We start from the raw sequence: 22,410 nt of genomic DNA, 5'->3' as shown, positions 1-22,410 counted from the left end.
TGTTTAAACACTGTAAAACTACTCTACGCTAGACAATGGTGAGTTGTAATATTCCGATAATTTAGCCATACATGTCAGACCCAGAGACAGATTCTGAAGAAGACGAAGAATACAGACGCCTGCAAACTGACAGTATTGGTTCCCTCTGTTTGTATATGAAACCCCAGAAGTCTGAATCTATGTTTTCAAGACTGCCATCAGAACACTGCTGGTTGAAATGCTCAGCCATGGGGTTGACTCCTTATTTTACTCACGACATGTCTGCTAGCCTGTAAAGCACACCATGTGGACATGCTAACAAGGTAAAACACTAGATTTTCACCAGTGGAGGTCTTTTATTGCAACAGAAATTTTAAAAAAATGAAGAGTGGTCTAATCCACTCTAATGTGGCCCATATTGCATGCAGCTTGACCTTATACCTTCCAATTCGTGTCCGCTGAACATAATTACCATACCGCTGAGATTAAATGATTTCTGCAGTAGCTCCGAACCTCTTTAACCCCAGTGAGGTTGTTGTCAGGGGAACGGCATACAAACTGAAGGCAACAAACTGCTCTCCAACAGCCTTCATTAGTCTCCCACTGTCACACACACACACACAGACGTGCACACGCTGAACTTCTGCTTGTGTTTACAGTGGGAAGCAGCAGCAGGTGATTGGTTGCTAGTGTCTCTGTGTATATTTTTTTTTTTTCGTCTGCTTGTAAGATTTTTTTGTGTTCAGTTTAAAGCAGGATCTATATTCTGTCTGTGCTGCACTGCTGAGCAAGGAGCTCTGGCTGCCAGGATTTGTCGCATATCTGCGCTGTGACTCAGAGCTTCCTCTCAGCAGTGTGTTTGTGTTTACGAGGTGCAAGTCATGAACTCTCTAATGAAGTATTAACAATCACTTTCTTGTCGAGGTGTTGCTTGTGGTTTATGGCGAGCAGGAAACATGCATGTTAAAGAACCACTTATGGCGCTGGCTACACGTCGAGAACTTCGGTTGTGGTTCATCATCCTCAAACGTCTAATTAAAAATGAAAGTAAAACAATGACTGGATCAGTTCTCTAATGGATAGCTTTGCTTCAACAGGGTCACGGGGGTTTTTGATTACAACCAAGTGGGGGGGAAATAAAAAGAAAAAAAAGAAAAAGGCAGAGACAGAAAGTTAAGTTTCTCATCAGGGAGAGAAAGAAGTTTGTGCAACAGAATAAAAATGAAGTCACCGGAGACACAAGAGAGCAGGAAAGCAGATAATTTCACATTGGCCTCCAGAGTCAGAGATGGGCAGTCCTTAAAAGGACATGGGAGACACAGGATTGGCTGACACACCAGACCAACAAACCACTGGATTGGTCGCTCGGGCTAGAATGACCCGCATGGAATGGAGAAACTTTCCAAATAAGGAAGAGAGTTGTGGGAGCTGACCTTCATAACACAGAGAGGGAGCTGGAAGAAAGAGGGGTGAGCAGAGGGAGTTGACAGCATGGAAACTAACCGGCTTCAGTGATCCCCTCATAGAGAGCAGACTGTGTTTCCCAGGAAAGAACAGCCTGGTTAGTTAAGCACACAGATAAATACACATCGCCCTACACTCAGAGAGACATTGTTTCCGGATGAGCTCAATCAACCTGTGATTAGATCCCGGCTGTTGGTGCGAGTGGTGAGTGCGGCTGCATGTGTGGCATCTCCATTTAAACACACTCTCAGTTAGACGACCACAGCTTCCACTTGTGGATGCTAATGAGAGGGTGTAATAATGCGTCTACTCTCGTGACACTGCTGTCACCGAGAAACGGCGCAGAGGAGATCCACCGTGAGTTGCCTCGAAGTGTCAGTGAGTCACCCCATAAGGAATGAGTCGCACGAGTGGAAGACCCTTCACTAATAGATGTCTGACCTTTCCCCAGTAAATACAAAACACACCGCTCTGGACCAGATCCCTGGCCTCCCACCGTCCACCAGCATGCCGTGACTCACCAAGCAGCCTGGAACACTAAAAATAGAAGCATTACACACAAAAATAGAAATGATACATTCCTTAAAAAAAGATTAGTTTCATCCCACAAAAATGAAGAAGAAAATTCTCTTATTGAGAAACTGAATACTTTAGTGAATGAGACCACATCTACAGTTAAGCCCAAAGTTATTCATACCTATGCCAAATTTTGATTAATAGTGAATGAGGTCTCGTTTGGCTGGAAATGACATAACCAAGTAACAAAAGACCTTAAAACGTTGTATTAGAGATATTTTTTTGACATTGTTAGAAAAAATTGTCGTGAATTTTGAGAAAATGCAGCTTTTCTACCATTGCTAAACCAAAGCAAAAACCAAACAGCTTTGTAATTTTGCCTTTAGGTCCATCACTAAACAAGAGTTGCGCATTGTGGCCGCTCATAAGACAAGAAAAGACTATAAAGCCACTTCCAAGTGCTTTAGAGTGCCAGTGACCACAGTGCAATCAAAAAGTACAAGAAGTTCCACACTAAAAGAAAAATAGTAGGAAGCCAGATATGACCCCTGACATGGTAAAAATGGTATTACGAGAGGCAAGGAGGAATCCAAGGATCATCACAAAGACCAGCCTGATGAATCTGAGCAGTTCTGGTACCAACGTCTCCAAGGCAGACCCTGAACAAGACTCATCTCTATGGGTATGGACCAAGGAGGACGCCATTTCTCCAAGGCAGACAAACGAAAGCTCACCTAGACTTAGCAAAAGCTCACCTGGACAAAGACGAAAGTTTTTGTCATCAGTTATGTGGTCGGATGAGTTGAAAATGTAGTTGTTTGGCCACAGAGATGTGGCTTTTGTCTGGTGAAAGAAAGGAGAAGCTTTAAATCCCGAGAACACGATCCCCACGGCTACACATGGAGGTGGGAATGTGATCTGGGGTGTTTCTCAGCCAGTGGGCCCGATAAAATTGTCACAGTAAATGGCATCATTAGAGAAGAGGACGACATTAAAATTCTGGAGGAAAACATGACCTTGGGTATAATTTGACCTTCCAACAAGACAAGGATCTGAAACACACGGATACAGTGATCAAGAGATGTTTAAAAGGAAACAATATAGGGCCCCCCTATAGCTCACCTGGTAGAGCGCGCGGCCCATGAAAAGGGGCTGTAGTTCCCCGATGCAGTGGTCGTGAGTTCGAATCCCGCTCACGACCCTTTGCTGCAGGTCTGTCCCCATTCTTCTCCCCCCCTTTCCTGTCTCCCTCTACTGCTCTAAATAAAGGCAAAAGCCAAAAAAATATTGTTTAAAAGGAAACAATATAAACATGTTGGAGTCCAGACCTGAATCCCAAGAAGAAACGGTGGAGGAGCTGAGGACCAAAGTGATGGCAAGAAAGCTTTCATCTCTTAAGACCTGGAGACCAAAGAGATGTGGAACAAAATCGCAGTGGAGACAAGCAAGAAGCTGATTAGCAATTATAAGCACTATTTGATTGCTTAGAATAGATAAATTCTTTATCAAACATCTCTAACACAGTGTCTTATCATCTTTTGTAACTTGTTGATACCATTTCCAGTGAGAAGAATTCTATTGGTAAAGTATAAATTAGCTTTAAATCCAAATTTGGTTATGGGTATGAATAATTTCGGGCTTAACTGACACTGACATTGACTTTGTCCATTACTGAAATGACTCCAAAGATCCAAACCTGTACATGTTACATGAAACTATTATGTTCCTTATGCTTGGCGGGTAGATAATAGCTTCATTCTGTGCTCTGTTAACACATGAACGGCAGATAGTATTTCTGTGGAGCCATGAAGAGAATGTGGATTTCATTTCCAGTTTAAGCCTGGTTTCAAATGTTACTCTACAATAGACAAATCTCATTTGTGTCACTCGAAACTTCAAGTGATTAATTTCTTCGATCTGTCTTTGACTCTGTCTCTCCTCAATCATTCGAGAAACAATATGAATTTGAGCACAAAAGGACAAGTGGAGGGAAATCAGATAGGGACGTCCCACTTGTTCTGTCATCCTAGTCGTATTCTTGACAGAGGAGTTCCTCCATTCTTTTATTCTGAAAGGGGGAGGCTTTTACTGTGAAGAGGAGGAGTTTGCAGACAGACTGACTCATGCAGAGAGAGAGAGAGAGAGAGAGAGAGGCTGAGCGTCTGTCACTGTCTGGCTGCTCAGCACTATATATGCCGCTCATACCTGATAGATCAGCACTGAGACGCAATTTCACTCTCCTGCAGGGGAATATCCACACCAAAGACCAAAACACTGAAGGTAAAACTTTTTCTTTTTCTCTTGCTTCAACTGACAACTTCCAGCAAACTTGAGCGGCAATGACAAAATGACAGGGAAACGGATAAAAGACAACTAGAAGGATGCTTTTCTTCAACTTTCAAACTTTTATCTCTCTCTTTGATAGCAGAAACTTATTTAAACTATTGTTGCATCTATGGCTATTTCTTTATATTTTGAACTTAAGAGACTCTGGAGTCACACAACTTTATCATTAAATTTGAATTAGAGAGTCGAGGAAGAGATATGATTGAAGTAGAATAAGTTGTTTTTTTTTTTCTCTCCTGGTCCACCGGCTCGGCATGTTAATGTTTAAATCATATGTTGTCAGAGTGGGTGTGTGGTTTTCTGGGAGCACACGGAGGCTGAGTGTGATACCCATTCATTTGCCTGAGGCTCTAGAAAGGTAGTTCAGACCGAGACATGGAAGTAAAAAGAAAAAAGAGAGGAAGAGCGGCATCAAGATGAGTTTTTCTCTCTGTCTGTGATATGAACTGACTGTGGCGGTTTGTTTGCAGAGCTTTTCGGTGGAGTCACATGGATTAGTTAACACAATAGGGTCTGTTAGGTGAGAAAGCCCATGTCTTACTCTGCTGTAACTCTTTTTAACTCACTGATTTCTTCACTTTCTGCCTCTCTGACTCTTCCTTCCTCCTCCTCCTCCTCCTCCTCTTCCACTCCTGCTGCTAATCCCATTTGATGGCGATGTCTTTCCCACTCCAATCCAGAGAAGAATGTCTTCGGCATTCCTGCTATAGAGACAGAAAAGAAAAAAGAAAAACACTGTTGGACAGAGGCGGAGGAGTGGGAAAGAGAAGAGGGAAGGATGGATGGACTGATTGTGGAGCGCCTTCTTCACCTCTTATGCTCGGATATGAAATACGAGCCCAGATAGAGAGTGAAAAGGGGGCGAAATAATAGTGAAAGAAAGAAAAGAAAAAGTAGGGCAGCGAGAAAGCGGGTGATCGGAGCAGCCGTGAGCTGTTGGTGTGGCTGGAATAAGAAAAACGCTCTGTGCTACGCTTTAAAAAGAGAGAGGGGGGGGGGAAGGAAAACAGTCTGGTTCTGTTTTATGTGGTGTGTGTGCAATTAGAGCCAAAGAGAACGAGAGGAAGAAGGAGGAGGAGGAGGAGGTGGAGGTACCAGGAGAGGAGAGGGGCTTGAAAATAAGTTTAGGACATCAGGAGAACAAAGGATGATGGGGAATGTAATCGCTGACATGGAAGAAGTAGCGAATGATGGATTGTGAAAAGTGTGTTTTCAGGGGGTCAGACAAGGCTGTGAGGTTATATTGAAATGTTCCTGGAAACCTGGAGGGGTTTCTTTGCTGGTCTGCTTTTTCTTTTGGAAGGAAAAGGGGGCAGACATGAATAGAATAAGGAAGTTAGGAGAGAGACAGAGGCACGTACTAGTATATGAGGTGTCAATAACTGTATTTTGAAGTTAAACCAGTTCAACCAAAGGTGTTCTTTTACACATATCTACTTGTATATAGCAGCTAAATGCACATGTTCCTGTTGCACTTGTTTAAATGCACAAGTGGTTTATTTTGTACATTGAGAGCAAAGAAAACATTCTCTGAACGTGTCCATCGATTCTGACATGCTTAAGCAGCCTGCTTTCTGTTTCTGTGTAAGTCCTGTTGACTGATGTCAGCAAATGTTTATTGATTTATGACAATGACACATCAGGTGAGTGAGAGATGATGATGAAATCAGTGAACTTGACCTGAGAAAGTCAGAGAGGACATCTCTTGTAAACATACCCAGACAGACGATCTTACTAACAGTCTAATAGTCATTCAGACATCAGCTCAGTCACTGTGTCGGATTGACGGCATTTTCCTGCTCGAGGGCATCAGGCGAGTTCATGTTGACGCAATGCAGTGATGATGCAACGCTCGTTGCTGACTGAATACAACAGAAGCAGCCGTGAAGCAGGTGTGTGTAGGCGCAGATAAACATTATACACCCTGTTTTTGTGCAGTGACTTAATCTTCTTTTGTCGAAGCGGGTCATGGTTTGGGTCAAGCGCCGGCTGTAATGATCTCAGATGTTCTCTCCAGGTTGTGTTTGTGTTGTAGGTGTGATACAGGAGCTTGGCTTCACCATTTCAATATAAATCATTAACAAATGACAAGGTTGTGCTGTTACTGAGACAAAGGTTAGTAACGAAGGTGTTATACAAACACACACCAAAGCCTCTTTTACACTCATAGAAGTAGAAGAGCTTCGAGGAACTTTTTGGGGTTTCTTACCATTATCAGCGTGGAGCAACTTTTTGAGCTTATTAAGGAACCAAAGCGGCAGAAGTTACACAACAAACTTCACAGAAAGATCTTTTAACATAATGGGATTTAGGGTTCCACTGAAGTCATTATTACCCCCAAACATTAGAATATTTTAAACAAAATTGTGGATGGTTGTAAAAAGAACAGAACAGAACTTTTTTTTACATTGAGGCAAATATGAACCTTGGCAAGTCAGACAAGATCCCAATTGCCCAAATATGCAAAACTAGTCTCTAAAACTTGCATTTAGTAGGTAACATCTCCCATATTATTCAAAAAAGCTCCATAATTTAATGCCAAAAAACTATATCTTTTAGTAATTCCTTCATATGTTCGGAGTTTTAGTGAAGTTTTGGAAAAATTATTTACATTTGAATTCAAATAAGGAAATAATAATCATTTCAAACTTGTTATTCCTTTGTCATAAAATGAACTATTGTAATATATATGTGTGTTGAAATACTGGTAAATATTGGTAATATTGGTAAATTTAAATTAAAATTAAATAAATAAAAACAAGGTGTAAATACAGTTAAAGTGTCAGTTAGTTCTACATTGAACTCTACAAGAGATCCTCCAGGAACTTCTTCCCTGAACTGAGCCAGTTAAAGGTGCCTTAAATATCTTCACAGTTCCTTCAGGTTCTCCTAATTCTTAGACAGGAGTTCATTTTGCTGCCTCTAATCTTACTTTTTCTGTTTGTAAACACCTACAGCGTTCTGCAGAGAACAGCCACAGCCTCAGTTCTCCTCATGTTGTTGTTTACAGAAGGAAACCCCTCATTACTGATGATGTACACTCAACAACTTCCCGTTTCCCCCAACCTCCTCTCTCTCGCTTCCTGTTATCAGCTGGCCGACACTAATAAAGCGGCTCTGTTTTTTACAGCCAGCTGCAGAGCTAACGAGATGCGCCACAGATAAACCCACCGATGGCTCCCAGCTTCGCTTCGATAGGCAGCAGAATGCTGGACGAGTTTCTCACGCACCCCGTGCCGTTAGTTTTCAGGAAGCACAAACAAGCAGCCCAGAGTAAACACGGCCATTTAACATGTTGAGGTCTCGAGTTATTAAAGCAGCATGCTGGTGGTAAAGACCCGCTGCATCTGGCACATCGCAGTGTTCAGCAGACTGATACATCACACGGGCTGTAAAACACTCCTTCAATTAGGCTGTTCTGGGATCTGTTTATTGAGCTTTTAGAAACTTGAGAGATAAAGTTCCCCCAGAGCAGATTCCTCTTTGCGCTTTCTCTCATTTCCCCCCCCTACTAAAAAAAACAAAAAAATGTACAGACAGGATCCAACCCAAGGAAAGTATTTTTGAGGATGAAGATGGGAACAGCTTTTACCAGCAGAAATCAGGGCTAAGAAAGAAAAAAAAGAAAAAGAGAAGCAATGAGAGAGAGTAATGCTGAGTTACAGTTGGAATGACAGACCGAGGAGCTGGAGCGTTTTTCTCTCGGCGAAGCTTTGTGGGCCAGTTGGCTCGGACCAGAAACAGCAAAACACAGGGCCGTTGGCATGACGACAGAGGAACACTTCCCTCCTAATTCAGCTCCGCTCCACCGCAAGGACAAAGAATAAGAGAGAGTGATGGAAGCCCGCTCTGCTTCTCAAGATTAACTTTTAGGCACAGGTCGCGTTTGAGAAGAGTTTTTTCTTGTTTCAGAGCACAGTTGGGATGAAAAAGTGGGACGTAGCGTGCATACTGTAGTGGCCTTTTCATGCACTTTGTGGTTAAGGCGGTCTGGACGTTGAGAGCTGCTGCTGCAGGGTCACAGACCTTTGCTTGATGTAAATCCTTAAGTGGGCTGTGAAACTATTCATGCAGCTGCAAATAACACAAGCTGACCTTTTCGTGCACTTTAAAATATGAAGCAAATGTCTTAACAGGAGTCAGAGTCCAATCTAGTCTGGCGAAATGAGAATGCTGTTATGATAAATTGAAGTCAAATGCCATATCAGTTCATTTTATTGCTGATGGATGACTTCATTGTGTATCACAAGCAACTTTTTTTTTGATTTCTTGACCATATTAAGAGATACTAAGACTACGTTATGATGCAGTTTGGCTTTGTAATGAATGAAGCTGTCTGTGTAGGAGTTGCTACTTTATATAGGAAGGAAAAAGCCCCTTTTAAGGCGAGGGGATTATCTTAGTTAGAGCTGGATAATGTCCACCTCGTGCTCTGAGAAACAAGGAAGAGAAAGAACAAACTCCTCCAGCTGCGGAAACGCAATACTCTGCATAAGAGGGTGTCAAAAATGAAGGTAAACCCTGAAAAGGTCTTTGAGGTCTTTTCCTGCTGAGGCAGTATGAGAGAGGGATGAGGCTGTGAGGAAATTAAGTGTGTTTCCTCTCTGCTGGAGCACTCGGGCAGGGTGCTTCTGCCTGCGAGAACACAGCCAAAAAAGGAATCAAACCGCTGCAGAGCGCCACAAGCCTCGCGAGCTGCCAAACTATTCCTGTAAAAGCACTCTTTTGGTGGAGGCCTGAGCAGGAGACCTTCGGGGAATGTAAAGGAAAATGTATACAAAGAGGGCGACACATTGAATTGATTGTGTTTAAGGAGAGCACCAGGTGGGGAAAAGCTTCAATGATGGCAACGGACGCTTTTGAATTAATGACTATTTATTTGGGCCCGTGAAGCCTCCTCTGAAAGGGAGCATATGAGCAAAATAACCAGTGAGGACAGACTAATCAGTCATGTTGCTGTTGGCTTGCATGGTGGGTTTGTTACTCTACACTGCAACTGTCAGTTTTGTCAAATATTCGCTGGTGTTGTTTGCAAATGTGTGCAGGGGGGGCGAGTCTAAAGGGAGGGGGGGTTTCCTCTGCATTGTCACAGATGAAAAATAGTGGAAACAGTCCACTGATTATTCAACATCTGGAAAAGATTTGGGCACGTGAACTTGGTGGACTCCTGACAACATGCACCGCTGGGATGTACAGTATATTCTGAACAGGCTGCTTGTGAAGAACTCATCAGTCTCACATCCACATAGCTGTATACTCTCAAGGTTTACAACTTTTCAGCCTCTCCTAAAGGCCCACATCCTCCTCCTGATCCTGGGCTTCTGAGACTTCACTTCTGTGCTGTGGTTTTGAAAGTTAGTCCTCTTTGAAAACCCTCCTGGTGCGTGTAATGTTTGTGTCAGCAACGCTACAATAAAAACTTGAGATTCAGAGTCGATGACATTACAAAAATTTCTAAGCTCCCTCTCCTCCGCAATGACGTGAGAAGACAGTGAATCAACCAAGCTGGGGGCGAGATTGGACAACCACACCTCTAAAAAACACAGTGCTTCATCGTCAGGACCCATCTTTGGAATGACACAGCAAATGTTGCTGCCTTTTTAAATACAAGCAGCCACACCTTTAACTGTGCGGTTTACTTTTCCTATTTTACAGATAGGCAAACACCACATCTGAGCTGAGCAGTTAACAGTCCTTCAGAATAAACTGCTGCACTGTCAAACAACAGGAACAGAGCCGTTTTCCTCGCTATTACACTTATCTTCTGATTCCTGTTCCATAGTTGTATTGTCAACAGTCTGGTTTTTTAACAGGTCTTTGTGAGAGGCTGGAGGCTGATAAACTATCAGTCCGAGCTGCTCGTGCAGCGGTTTCCTTCCCACTCGTTGCGCACATACCACTACTGTGCTCGAGCCTCTGGCCTGCCCAGCTATCACCTCCAGAGGAAAAACAGTTCAACTCCTGCTGACAACTGTCAGGCTGTGTGCTGATGTCATCCTTAAAATGCTTTAATAATTTACAGCTTCACACTGGTTTGGTTTCATCGTCAGTCAGCTGTGATTTGATTGGCATTTTTACTCTCCAACGACTGTGCTCACATCTGGCAGCCGATCCTTCTGCCAGTTGTCTTCTCACTACAGTTGGATGGAGAGTGTGCTGTTGTGTCATGCATAAACTGAAAACAGATGCATGATTTTGCAACATTTTTACTCCTACCTTGTCATAAAACTTCCCCTGAATAGAAAGGAGAACTGTTTTGTGAGTAAGATTCACTAGAAGGCTTTAGTTTCTGATTTCCATGGCTCATGATTTTGCTTCTTCTTTCCAGAAACGCGTCTCAGCTGAAGCAGCTGCAGGACCAGATTCTGTTGGAGCAGCAGGAAGCAGCCAACTGGCAGCAGCAGCAGGAGCAACAGAACCAGGAAGTCCCGCCTCCACCTCAGCAACCACTTCAGGAAGCACCTCCACCTGCTCCACCATCTCCGCCTCTCCCCCCTCCTCCCTCCTTCCAGGAGCTGGAGAGCAGCGCAGCCATGCAGGCCAGCACCTTCAACTACGCCCGGCCCAAGCAGTTCATCGCTGCTCAGAGCCCCACCACGGCGGGCTACGTCACCCAGTCCTCCTCCGGGTCCAGCCTGTCCTCCCCCCTGTCTCCCCCCACCTCACACAAGCCCTTCAGCCGGGTCACCGTGCCTCCCTTCACCAAGGCTGGCAGTGTTGAGTCCCCGAGCTCCCCTTCCTTCCCGCCTCCCCCTCCGCCCTTCCTGAGCTCCAGCAACCTGTCCTCTCCATCAGGCCCTGCCCAAGACTTCCCTCCTCCTCCGCCTCCTCCTCCTCCACCCGTCTCCATGTCTCCGGCCCACTCGGACATGTCCTCCCCGTTCTCCTCCGTCCCTCCGTCTCCAGCCTCCAGCTTCCTGTCCTCGGTGTTACCCTCCACACCTTCCACACCCAGCAGCCCTACAATCAACGCCCTCGGCCTTCCTAAAGGCAACGGCACTGTGTAAGTCTCCCTCACACACATGTAAATATGTCTTCACAGAGTCTGTAAATGAGTTTATGAGCTCTTTATACGCAGCATCAAGCAGGACAGTGTGTCACAGGCAAGTCGAGCTCTCTGGCGACTGGCTGCTTCTGCTGGATGGAAGATGACATGTTTACATTTTTACACTGCATATTTGCAGTAACATGCTAACTACAGAAACCCACACACACCGACATAAAAGTGTCCTCAAGGTGCAAGAGCCTTAGTACCCATATGGCAGGAAAATATACAGAGGAGCTCAGAGTGCAAGGTGCAAATAAACACAGCGTATGTGCTCGAGCCGAGATGCTGGTTATTTCTCTGTCAGAATCCATCACCAGCTGATACAGAGTGCAGGATTTTGATTTTGCATTTTGATAAAAATTTGTTGTTGTGTAGATAATCCCTCTCTGATGGCCACCCCAGAGGGAGAAATGTACTTTTTTCCTCCCCTCCATCAAGGACATTCCACCTTCAGCTCTTTGCCAGTAATTTTTCATCAGCCTCTCACTCACTCGCTGCACTCCCCCTCTCAGCCTGGCATTCCTGCTGCAAAGATAAGAAGACACACTGTGGAATGCTATAGCTGGACACGTTCAGATAAGAGTGGCTGTGAGGGAGCCAGAGATGGAGCAAAGAGGAGTCGAGATAATGTGTGTCACAGAACAGCAGGGAGCCCCCCATATGTAATACTGACAAGTTGTTGTTGTGATCTTCCTCCAGCAAAGCGTTCCCAAGGAAGTCCTCAGTCACCAAGACGCCTCGCATCGCCTCTGACTCGGACATCCAGGGATCCAAGGACGCCGTCATCCAGGATTTGGAGAGAAAACTGCGCTTTAAAGAGGAACGCATAAGCAATGGCCAACAGGTGTGTGTATGTGTGTGTGTGTGTGTGTCCCATTAAATTCCTGAAACAACTATGTGTTTGCAGGCGATTAGAGAATGAGCGTGTTCAGTAACACGTCATTAACACAGATTAACAAGTGTCCCAACATATCATACAACTATTCATGGAAATAAAGAGTTTTACTACGTTTAAAAGTGTATTTAACTCTCTGAAGTAGTTTTTGGGAATATTTTTTTTCACTGCATTATAAAGGTCTTCCCCCTTTATAGAAACAGCATGATGGATAGAAGTAGAGAGAACAAAAAAATGGTTTTGTGCAGTAAATTTGAAGTTATAATGCCAGAAATCACAACAAAGAAAAAAACTATAGTTGAAATTTTTTGAATATTTATTTTACAAGAACAGGAAAAGGAATGGAATCAACATGGACAATATTTTTCCAAGTACCCACAGGTGTCATCGATACTGGGAAAAAATTGGTATATTATTACGTACACTTGCAATTTGTTCCTATACTAGTCTCCTAAATGCTATGTGTAAATGAACAGTTGAGAAGTCCCTGAATTTTTTTCATGTGACTGTTGGTCCCAGCTAATTGACTAATAACTTCACGGTTCTTTCAAGGAGTACAGAATTTTAAACAGAATCTGTTAAAATAACAGTTAATTTTTGGCAAATTTTTAAATGACATATAAAATAAAGTAATTTTGATGATCTAATAGAATCTTAAAAATAAATGTGGTCAAGTTTTCCGACAGAGCAGCAAGTTGCAGATGACTGTTGGACAGTGTTTACAGCTTCTGGCTCTGATAAAAGGTGTAATTTTATGTTCCTTTCAAATCCACCATCAGGTTTTGGAGTGTTTTAAACAAGCTTTTGTTTTATGCTGCTTCCAATAAATCCAAAAAATGTTTTCTCCAGACTTAATTACATCCCTTATTAACACAAGGCTCAGATACAGTGGCTAGATGATGGTGTGTAAAAGTGTGTGTTGTGCAACTTACACACTAACCCGCGCTGACCCCATTAATCCCTGCTTCCAGAGGTTAACCTATGAGGAGAAGATGGCTCGCAGACTGCTGGGTGCTGACAACGCTGCCACAGTCTTAAACACACAGGACACAGAGGAGGAGCCAGTCACACAGGTACAGTGGCTCTCTACCTGGATCCACACACCTGCAGGGAACAATCACACACACCTGAAGTCACACGGGCATGGAAAACGTTTAACAACATGTCTACACCAGCACAGATCCCCTCGGTGCATGCACACGACACAGACCCCCTTTATGTTTAGTCCACCGATACTTCTCTGGTGTCATTCCTTTCTCATGATCACTGGCTTTTCTTTATATACCGTTGAATCACCCCCACCCAGTGTCACTGTAAACACTGTTAAGGAGCGAGTTATGAAGGCAGGGTGTAAACACTGTAAAGTCCTCCAGAGCCCTCCATAAAAAGCTCTGTTTATGCAAACTGGGAGAAGCCAGTGTTGCTGCAAACATGCTGGGAAGTAACACTGTCTGACTGTGAGCCGCCTGACGGCCCTGTGGGCGTGCAGGAGAGCAACACCTCTGGTGTGTTTTATAGAGGAACTTTCTTTTCAGCCTTTTCAGCTTAAGTCAGGACAAAGCATAAATTAGGTTTTTATATGTTTCATTTTTTGAGCTAGAATGGTTAGAGATAGTGTTGCAAAAGTGTAATCAATGCATATACAACGTTCACATAGTGCTTAAATGCAAACATATAACTACACGAGGCAGATAAAATGAGAATGATGCCAAAGGATATGAGCACAGAGGAGGTAAAAACAGCAAAATGAGTTAGATTTGATGTAGATAAAATGTAATAGCTTGAGTTTTGTCATGTGGAGGCTCTAATAGCAAAAGCTGGATTTGTCACAAACTGAGACTTGGGAGATCATGGCGATCCAGAGTGCTCATACCAGGTTAAATAACCAGCCGTGCATCTAGGAGAGAGCGTATTTCAGTGCTCAACAGTCAGTTTAAGATCAATCCGAAAAATAACAGAGAGACGACGTCATCAAAAGCCTCTTTGTCCTGGCAATGAGTTGAACAGCAGCGTTGTAGAGAAGCTGCAGATGGTGGAGGAAACCCTGCATGGCTGACACCCGAGTTAAACATTTTGCAATATTTCATTCACAAATAAACAAAAGCATGTAAAACCATTTGTAGATCAGTGATTGATAGAAATCTTGAGCTGAAAAAAGCTTTACTTCTTACTTGATCAGTAAAGCGAAGGTTAGCATCAAACATTACTCTGAGGTCCCTGCTTATGACAGCAAATGAAGGCTTAGCCACCAGCTATCTTCAGTAAAGAAACATCAAATCACAAGTCGTGTCCACACTCTTAGATGAAACTCTGTTATAACTCTGCCATCCCTGTGTGCTGAAGCCTCTTGACATCACTGCATGACTGAGAATGCGTTAGCGCCGATGCATCGTGCTCCATCCAATTTTGACACTGTGTGTGGAATGTGTTTCTGAATTTTCTGTTTCAAGTGCAGGTAAGATCAAAACACATGCTGGAATCCTGTTTCCCCACCTGTGTGACGCACAGTGGCAGAAACACAAACAAAACCTCTTTTTTTGTCTCAACAGGAAGACAAGTCATCCGAATTTTCCCCTCTAAAGGTTATTGAGACCTTCTCTTTCTGACACCAGCTGGTTTTTCCATTCACCCTGTATAAAATGTCACTGTGTGTAGCTGCGCATACAAGCTCACGCTGAAATCTCACATGTGTAGCCTTTGACCACAGCTGGATCAGGTCTGAGAATTAGGTGATAAGAAAACAAATAGCAAACAAAAGGCAGCAACAGTGAATGTGTTTTTGATCACTGAGTTTCCACGTCCACGGGCAGGTGTTTCTGATAATCACAAGAGACTGAAAAAAGGCGGCACCTTTAACTGTTTTATATCATTCAGAATGACTTTCACATTCTGAGGCATGTTTAAAGCTTGATTGTAACACAAGCACCTATCAGCACGATGGTTTTTGCCAGGATTGTATTAGTCTGCTGCTGTCACGCAATGCATGCTGCAGTGCTACTCTGCCATATTTTGACAGCTTTTTGAGCAGCAAACACGATATTACTTTCAGAAAAGACCCGGCCGCCTCAGTGCTTTTAGAGGATTGTTGCTCAGCAGATCAGGACGGGACGCTGCTGTCGCTGTGAGCGGCACAGTGAGTCGTGGAGGATAAACTCTGCAGCTGTGCCCTGAGGCCTGTCATTATCTGTGTGATGTGTCATTGGGCCGGGCTGCTCTGCAGATGTTCCCCAGCGCCTCCGCAGGGTTGCAGCGATGAGAGATTGATGAAGATGTTGGGAAGGAGGAGTGGCTCATCTGGGTGAACAGAATTAGGAAATTGTAGGAAAGCTGGTAGTTTGGGTGACAATGAAGACAGGTTGATGAGTATGTTGAAAAAAAAAAGGACTCGGGCTGTTATTGCTAGCTTTCTGCACACTTTTAAATCTGCTTGCCACCGCCGTGTGATCTCACAAACCACTCTCAATAGACTTTCTCTAAATCTTCCTCTGTCTGGATTTTTAGGAATACAAAGTGTCCAGCTTTGAGCAGCGTCTGATCAGCGAGATTGAGTTTCGTCTGGAGCGTTCTCCGGTGGAGGAGTCAGACGACGACGTTCAGCACGACGAGGACTCGGCCGGCCGGGGGGTGGCGCCGTCCTTCGACCAGAAGCTCAAACACTACAAAGTCTTCGAAGGCATGCCAGTCACCTTCTCCTGCAAGGTCAACGGAGACCCCAAACCAAAGGTAGGAGGGTCGACATGTGACCGAAAGAATGTCAACACCTCTGCAATTGATTTATTTTTTGTAGATGTATGTTATGTAATTTTAAGCGTTTATGACGGCTGGGCTTGCGTGCGTGGGGAGTTGCTGATGTGTGATGTTGATGATGGAGGGTGTAGATACTGTACATATGCTCCATGTTGTGATAAGGAGAGGCCCTTCGCAAGAACACACATTGGCCTGAGCTGCCTGCCTGCCACTGGGCGCTTTAATGACGCGGTGATGACAGGTTCCACAATGAAAAAAGAAAAGAAGTGACACAGAAGCAAAAGAGCCACACAGCATCGCATTAAAACAAATGCAATATATATGTTTGTACCTTGTTAACACCACAACTGGGCATTTCTACCTTGAACCACTTTTGTCAGTTTGCAAGGTGGGACTTTTCCAATCATTATTCTGCTTCAGAATCTGTTTCCACTTCAAACACATACAGCTGGATTACTCCAAAATGGCAACTAACAGTTATTTTGAAAGTTTATTGATCTATTGACTATTTTCTTGATTGATAAAATGTCAAAAATGGTGAAAAAATGTCCATCAGTCTTTAAAAAAACCCCATAAAAAATACTTAAACCAAAAAAAACCATCACTAAAATAGCTGGTGATTAATCTCATTAGCTGACATCTAGTCGATTTAATTGATTAAATGTTGCACACTCTAGAGAAAGAAACGATGTAGAGTTACATAAGCCATTTTAAGGCAAAAAGTGATTATTTTCATGGAAACAAACTCATAAATATGTAATTGTGATACATAGAGATGAGTTTCTAAAGAATTTATCAATGACCTAAAAGGGACTTTCAATTTAAAAAAAAAAAAGTATCTGCTCATGGAAAGTTTTTAAAGCAAAAGAAAGTTGCCCACTAATTTTTAATATCAAAACCTAAATCATAATTATTTTCTCACCTTGTGCCACAGGTCTACTGGTTTAAAGATGGCAAGCAGATCTCCAAGAGGAGCGAACACTACCGGATCAGCCGAGACCCGGATGGAACCTGCTCTCTGCACACCGCTGCAGCCTCACTGGATGACGACGGCAACTACACCATCTTGGCAGGAAACCCTGAGGTGAGCTGAAAACATGACATAACACATTAGAGCCTTCTCTGTCTTTATAAGGCACACATGCATGTTTGGCAACCTGTAGTAGATGTCGGTGCTCATTAGCGGGTGAATAATGCACATGAAGATAATGTTCTCCAGCCTGAAGAGGAAGAGGGCGTTGAATGAGAGAGGAAATCACCAAAACCCTCATGAGGGTCAAAAGTTCATGTTGTACAGGCTTTCTAACAGCTTTTTCCAGCTCCAACACTCACACTTTATTTCCTCCTCCTCAGTCAGACTCCTGCTTGTGTCATCACCTCATTGGCTCTATTTCTTTCTGTCTTCCCCTCACAGGGCAGAGTGAGCTGCACTGGCAGGATGATGGTCCAGGCGGTGAACCAGCGAGGACGAAGCCAACGCTCGGCGCCTGGACACATGCGCAGGTGAGGCTCCACCAAATGAAGAGACAGAACTAAATCTGCCAGTTAGAACATGTGTTGCAGGCCGCTCACCATCTGCACGACTTCTGTGCTCGAGATTCGACTGTGAAATGTTCCAAGAAGCTTCTATTTACGCAAATGTTTGCCACGAGCTGAATCACATTTTGTTCTGTGCGCTCAGGGAAGTGAAGCTTGGTGTTAATGAGAGGGAACACCTGTTTTGCGGTGTTCTGTTTTCCATTGCTCTAATGACCTTGTATATACAGTGTGCATTCATGCAGGCCTGGAGTTTTGAAAAATCCACAGATGATCACAGACACTCAAATGGCAGCTTACGGAACATAAAAACCACCTGCAGGCTGCTATCTAGATGAACACTCCCCGATTAGACAAGACCACAGGGATGTTTTGAGCGAGAAGAGAGACAGAGATAACAATCAGTGTCTCCAACCTGGTGTCTTTATTTCCCTACTTGGCCGACATGCAGGCAGGGTGGTGATGTCATTGTTGTTGTAGGGCAGAATCAGAGCAGCACCTATGGGTCCTGACCTGCTGTACGGGGCTTAAGGAGACTCTCATAGGTCACAAAATAGCAAGTGGAGGGTTGATATTATGTCTATGAAAGGGGAAATGAGTATGGGGAAAGAAGACTGGAGGGGTTTTAAAGGGTTGTTTTTGAAATATTTCAAAAGGAGCCTTACATACAAATGATACGTGTTCTCTGTCAGAAAACACAGACAGGTGACAAATTAAAGGAAAAACCGACATAAAGTGTCTCAGTGAGGTGTTGGGTCACAATGTCCCGCCTTGCCGTTGATTCTCTGAACTCTGCTAACGTGATAAACACCATTCTATTAAAAGGCATTCCCTCATTTATTGTTTTGATGATGCCATGACCAGAGCGAATGATTCACATTGTTTTTATTATCACAAAAACCAATCAGTTACTGGTCGTGCCCTGTGGATGTGCAAGGGACAAGTAGACCCAAACCATGCCAGAAAAATGTCCCCCACAGCACAAAAGAGTCAAAACTACCCTTATGAGAATAATTAAGCGGTCAGGTTTTCCTTTTTATTTGTCATCTGTTTGTATCCCTAAAAAGCATTCCAGTTCCATGCTCCAGTGGGAGTTTAACATTCAACAAACAAAAAGTAACAGTTTGTTATTTGTTATTCTCTAATAAAATTCTCCACCAATTCAAAGCGGCAAGAACTCTCAAGGCAAAAAAAATGAAATCCACATCAATCCGTAGTTTGAATTTTAATCCCTGTTCGTTTCGCTCTCCCTGTCAGGCCCAGGTCCAGGTCCAGAGACAGCGGTGATGAGAACGATAACATCCAGGAGCGTCACTTCCGCCCTCACTTCCTACAGGCGCCCGGTGACCTCATCGTTCAGGAGGGCCGACTGTGCCGGATGGACTGCAAGGTAAACACAGACACACCTCTAATGTAACCTGCGTTAACACAGTGGTGACGAAAAAAAAAAGAACAGGGAAGGAAGGGAGGTCGATGTGTCGCCAGAGTCCAGACAGTTTCCATGTAAAACAGTTGTTATGGGTCAGTTAGGAATAAATCCATCTTCACTGTTGATTAAACCTCTAAATACTTGACTTTGTGTATCAAAGTTACATATTTAGAAAGCTTTTTTCCATTGAAAGTCTCTCTGCTTCCCTCTTCGCCCACCCCTCCCCAATTGCTGCAGCTCAGCACACCAGCTCACCTAAAACTCCTTAATGCTTCACATTAAGGCACATTCAGCCATCCAGACATGTGCGAGTCAGAAACCAATTCTGAAGAAGAATAATGACAGAAAGTCCCACGTTGCAGCATTGGTTCATTATGTCTGGAACCCCAAAAATCCAAATCTTTGTTTTTGAGGCTATCATTGGTACACTGCAGTTTCAAGGTAGAAACATTGATGTCTTGATGTCTTCTGACATTTTAAAAACGTCATATGGATGTGCTACCAAGTTATAAAAACTAGATTTGCTCCCAAGGGGTTTTTTACAAAAGGTCTTTTTGTGTCTACCTTTTCTATTTCATTTATTTTTGTTTGTGTTGTGAGTCTGAATTCTACAATAAGGAAAAATGAATTTTAAAAAGTCCTGACAAACTTTTACTGCATGAAAGATTAGCTATATATACCACTGGTTTTTGGTCAGTTTTGACAAAACGTGTGTTGGTTTTGAGACAGTGCTGCATCCTTCAGTGTATTTTTAAAACTTGAAAGAAGAAAAGACAAATTATAGACTGTTTTTTGGTCTAGTATGGCATGTTAAGCAATGAACTTTAATGTTACTGTGGTTTCAAGGCTCAAGTTATGACAGAATCTGTCATTTTGATTTTAACCCTTTTGCCTGTTTAGTTACAGTAAGTTTAATATGAAAGTATGGTTCAGCTAACAAAACTCCTGCTTTGATTTAATGTATTGTTCTTATTGTACAGTCTGTAGGTGAACACATTATCCCCCCTACTCTGTTATTGTATGATAGAGTGAAGAGAATGAGACGGTCTAAAATAACTAAGACATGACTGGAGAGGAAAATGCCCGCACCAAAGAGAATATGTTAATCATAGTAATAGAGAAAAGCCATTTCAAATCCGCCCTTTAATTCAACGTCTGTATTGCTTTCAGGGAGGCTCCGCTGCCAAGGAAACGTTCCCCTTTCCGTGCATTCCAGCTTCTTTAGGGAATATAAAAACTAGCGGAGACGAGATGTTTCATCACTTCCTCGTGTTGTGAATGGCTCACGGCAGACAGGGCGAACACAGAGGTGTCATTTTTCAGGGATTAAGTGGGATCAGGTTTTCTACAATTATTTCCCCTCACGTCGCTCCCACCGCTCGTTTTTCTTCCTCCATCCGCTCCGTCTTCACCTCGTCTCCCCGCAGCCCAGAGCGCTCACGGCCTTCTTTGAAAGCTGGTACATGTAATAAAATAAAACAGACCCACAATTAACTCACTATAAAAAGACTGTCTTTTTTATGCTTGACAGAAATAAACCGAGAGCCTCTATTCCTTTGGAGCCCTTAATGTCGAGGATATTTATAGCAAATATTTATTTACTGGCCATTTGTAGCTCCAAGAAGTTTCCATTCTTAGTATATTGTACTGGGCCCCTTCCAGGATGGCTTATCACTGCAACGTCTTCTCTCCTTTGATATTTCTGTGAATACATCTGAGGATTGTGATTTCCATGGTGGCACCATTTTTCCAGGTGGGCAGGGCGCAGCAGAGCAGGTGTTGGGTTTCTCCGCAAATAGACAGGAGAAATAATCTTTCCTCAGTGCAGTTTATTCCCACGACAAAGCGCGCAGGCGACCAGGCTCCTCCAGACAAACACAACACAGACAGATTAACCAAACACTGCTGTTTTCATACTCCCAACAAACACACACACTGGCCCCAAGAGAACACATGCAGCTAATATACTCATTTTCTCCAACAAAAACAAGCACAGACTGCACCAACTAGCCTTCACTGTACAGCCAAGCATTGAGTGAAATGTACTGATTTTGTTGTTGTTGTTGTTGTTGTAGGTGAGCGGCCTGCCCACCCCTGACCTCATCTGGCAGCTGAACGGTCAGACCATCCGCCCCGACTCTGCCCACAAAATGCTGGTGAGGGAAAACGGCGTGCACTCTTTGGTCATCGAGCCCGTGACCAGCCGCGACGCAGGCATCTACACTTGCATCGCCAGCAACAGAGCCGGCCAGAACTCCTTCAACCTGGAGCTCATCGTTGCAGGTAAACAGAGACGCCTCCGCAGAATATGCACCACGTTGGCATGATTTAACCCCACAGCGCTGCTCAGTAACGCACCCTCTCTCTCCGCAGCCAAAGAGATGCACAAGGCCCCGTCGTTCGTGGAGAAGCTGCAGAACACAAGCGTTGCAGAGGGTCACCCAGTGCGACTGGAGTGTCGCGTCACAGGGGTTCCCTACCCGCAAATCTTCTGGAAGAGGGAGAACGAGTCATTCACTCACAACACAGACAGAATCAGGTAAATCAAATATGAAAGCTACACCAAAAAACAGCACTTGCAAAGACTAAAATATAGTTTTTTACCTTGTTAGTGTGTCGATACAGTGTTTTTTTATACAATAGAAGACATCAGGAGTGTAATAGCAGTTCCATTTCCACTGCAAAACTGCAACAAAACACAGATTCAGACTTCCAGCGTTTCATATGTAACAAACCTAATTTAACAAACCCATCAATGTATTCTTCTTTGGACTCCAGCTTGAATATGTACAGCTGAATTACTCCAAAATGACAGCCTCCCAATACGTAGCTAAAAGCAGTTTTACAGTGTTAAAACAGAGTCGTAGGTGAGTTGGTGTGCTCAAGCTGCAGTGAGAAACAAAAAGCCAGTTTCTATGTTACTAACGATGATTTCTGTCAATTTGTTGAGCATTTTCTTGATTGATCGATTAGTTGTTCAACAACATGTCAAGAAACGTGTCTTTTCACATTCCCAAAGCAAGGACTTAACAGTCACATATTCTAGGAAAAACAGCAATTTAGAGTTATATCTAAGTCAGGAATGGATTATTTTCATGGAAAAAAACATCTAAATATGTACCTTTGATGAACAAAGATGAGTTTTTAGGGGTTAAATCAACAACCAAAGAGGGATTTTAAGGCTTTTTTTGTGCTTAACTCAGTTCACATTTGCACTAGATGGATAATGTTACCCAAAGAAGAATACTGAAGTAGTCACTTAAACGTATGTCAACGCTCTTTCCCAGCATGCACCAGGACAACTGCGGCTACTTGTGTATGATCATCCAGCCAGCGATGAAAGAAGACGCCGGCTGGTACACCGTGTCCGCCAAGAACGAAGCCGGCATCGTCTCCAGCACCGCACGGCTCGATGTTAACAGTACGTTCAGGCTATAAAGCACACGCAGC

At 43.5% G+C, this 22,410-nt stretch overlaps 1 protein-coding gene across 4 annotated transcripts in view; it reads left to right on the top strand.

The window, feature by feature from the left end:
- Positions 1–22,410, top strand: part of palld (palladin, cytoskeletal associated protein) — a 70,044-nt gene that overhangs the window by 45,997 nt on the left and 1,637 nt on the right. The window contains exons 11-21 of one of the 4 annotated variants that reach the window (XM_008298948.1): positions 10,634–11,308; positions 12,053–12,197; positions 13,220–13,321; positions 14,798–14,830; positions 15,750–15,971; positions 16,930–17,079; positions 17,410–17,498; positions 18,789–18,921; positions 21,036–21,243; positions 21,334–21,499; positions 22,248–22,381. In XM_008298948.1, coding sequence (XP_008297170.1) covers positions 10,634–11,308; positions 12,053–12,197; positions 13,220–13,321; positions 14,798–14,830; positions 15,750–15,971; positions 16,930–17,079; positions 17,410–17,498; positions 18,789–18,921; positions 21,036–21,243; positions 21,334–21,499; positions 22,248–22,381 — 2,057 coding nt within the window. The remainder of the gene's footprint in view (positions 1–10,633; positions 11,309–12,052; positions 12,198–13,219; positions 13,322–14,797; positions 14,831–15,749; positions 15,972–16,929; positions 17,080–17,409; positions 17,499–18,788; positions 18,922–21,035; positions 21,244–21,333; positions 21,500–22,247; positions 22,382–22,410) is intronic. The other 3 variants (XM_008298963.1, XM_008298954.1, XM_008298969.1) reach the window with 3 other exon arrangements.

This window comes from Stegastes partitus, unplaced genomic scaffold (genome assembly GCF_000690725.1).
Source record: "Stegastes partitus isolate 25-593 unplaced genomic scaffold, Stegastes_partitus-1.0.2 Scaffold30, whole genome shotgun sequence".
Classification (NCBI taxonomy): Eukaryota; Metazoa; Chordata; class Actinopteri; family Pomacentridae; genus Stegastes; species Stegastes partitus.
The sequence above is the reverse complement of the archived record's forward strand: the minus strand, read 5'-3'. Positions and strand labels throughout refer to the sequence as shown.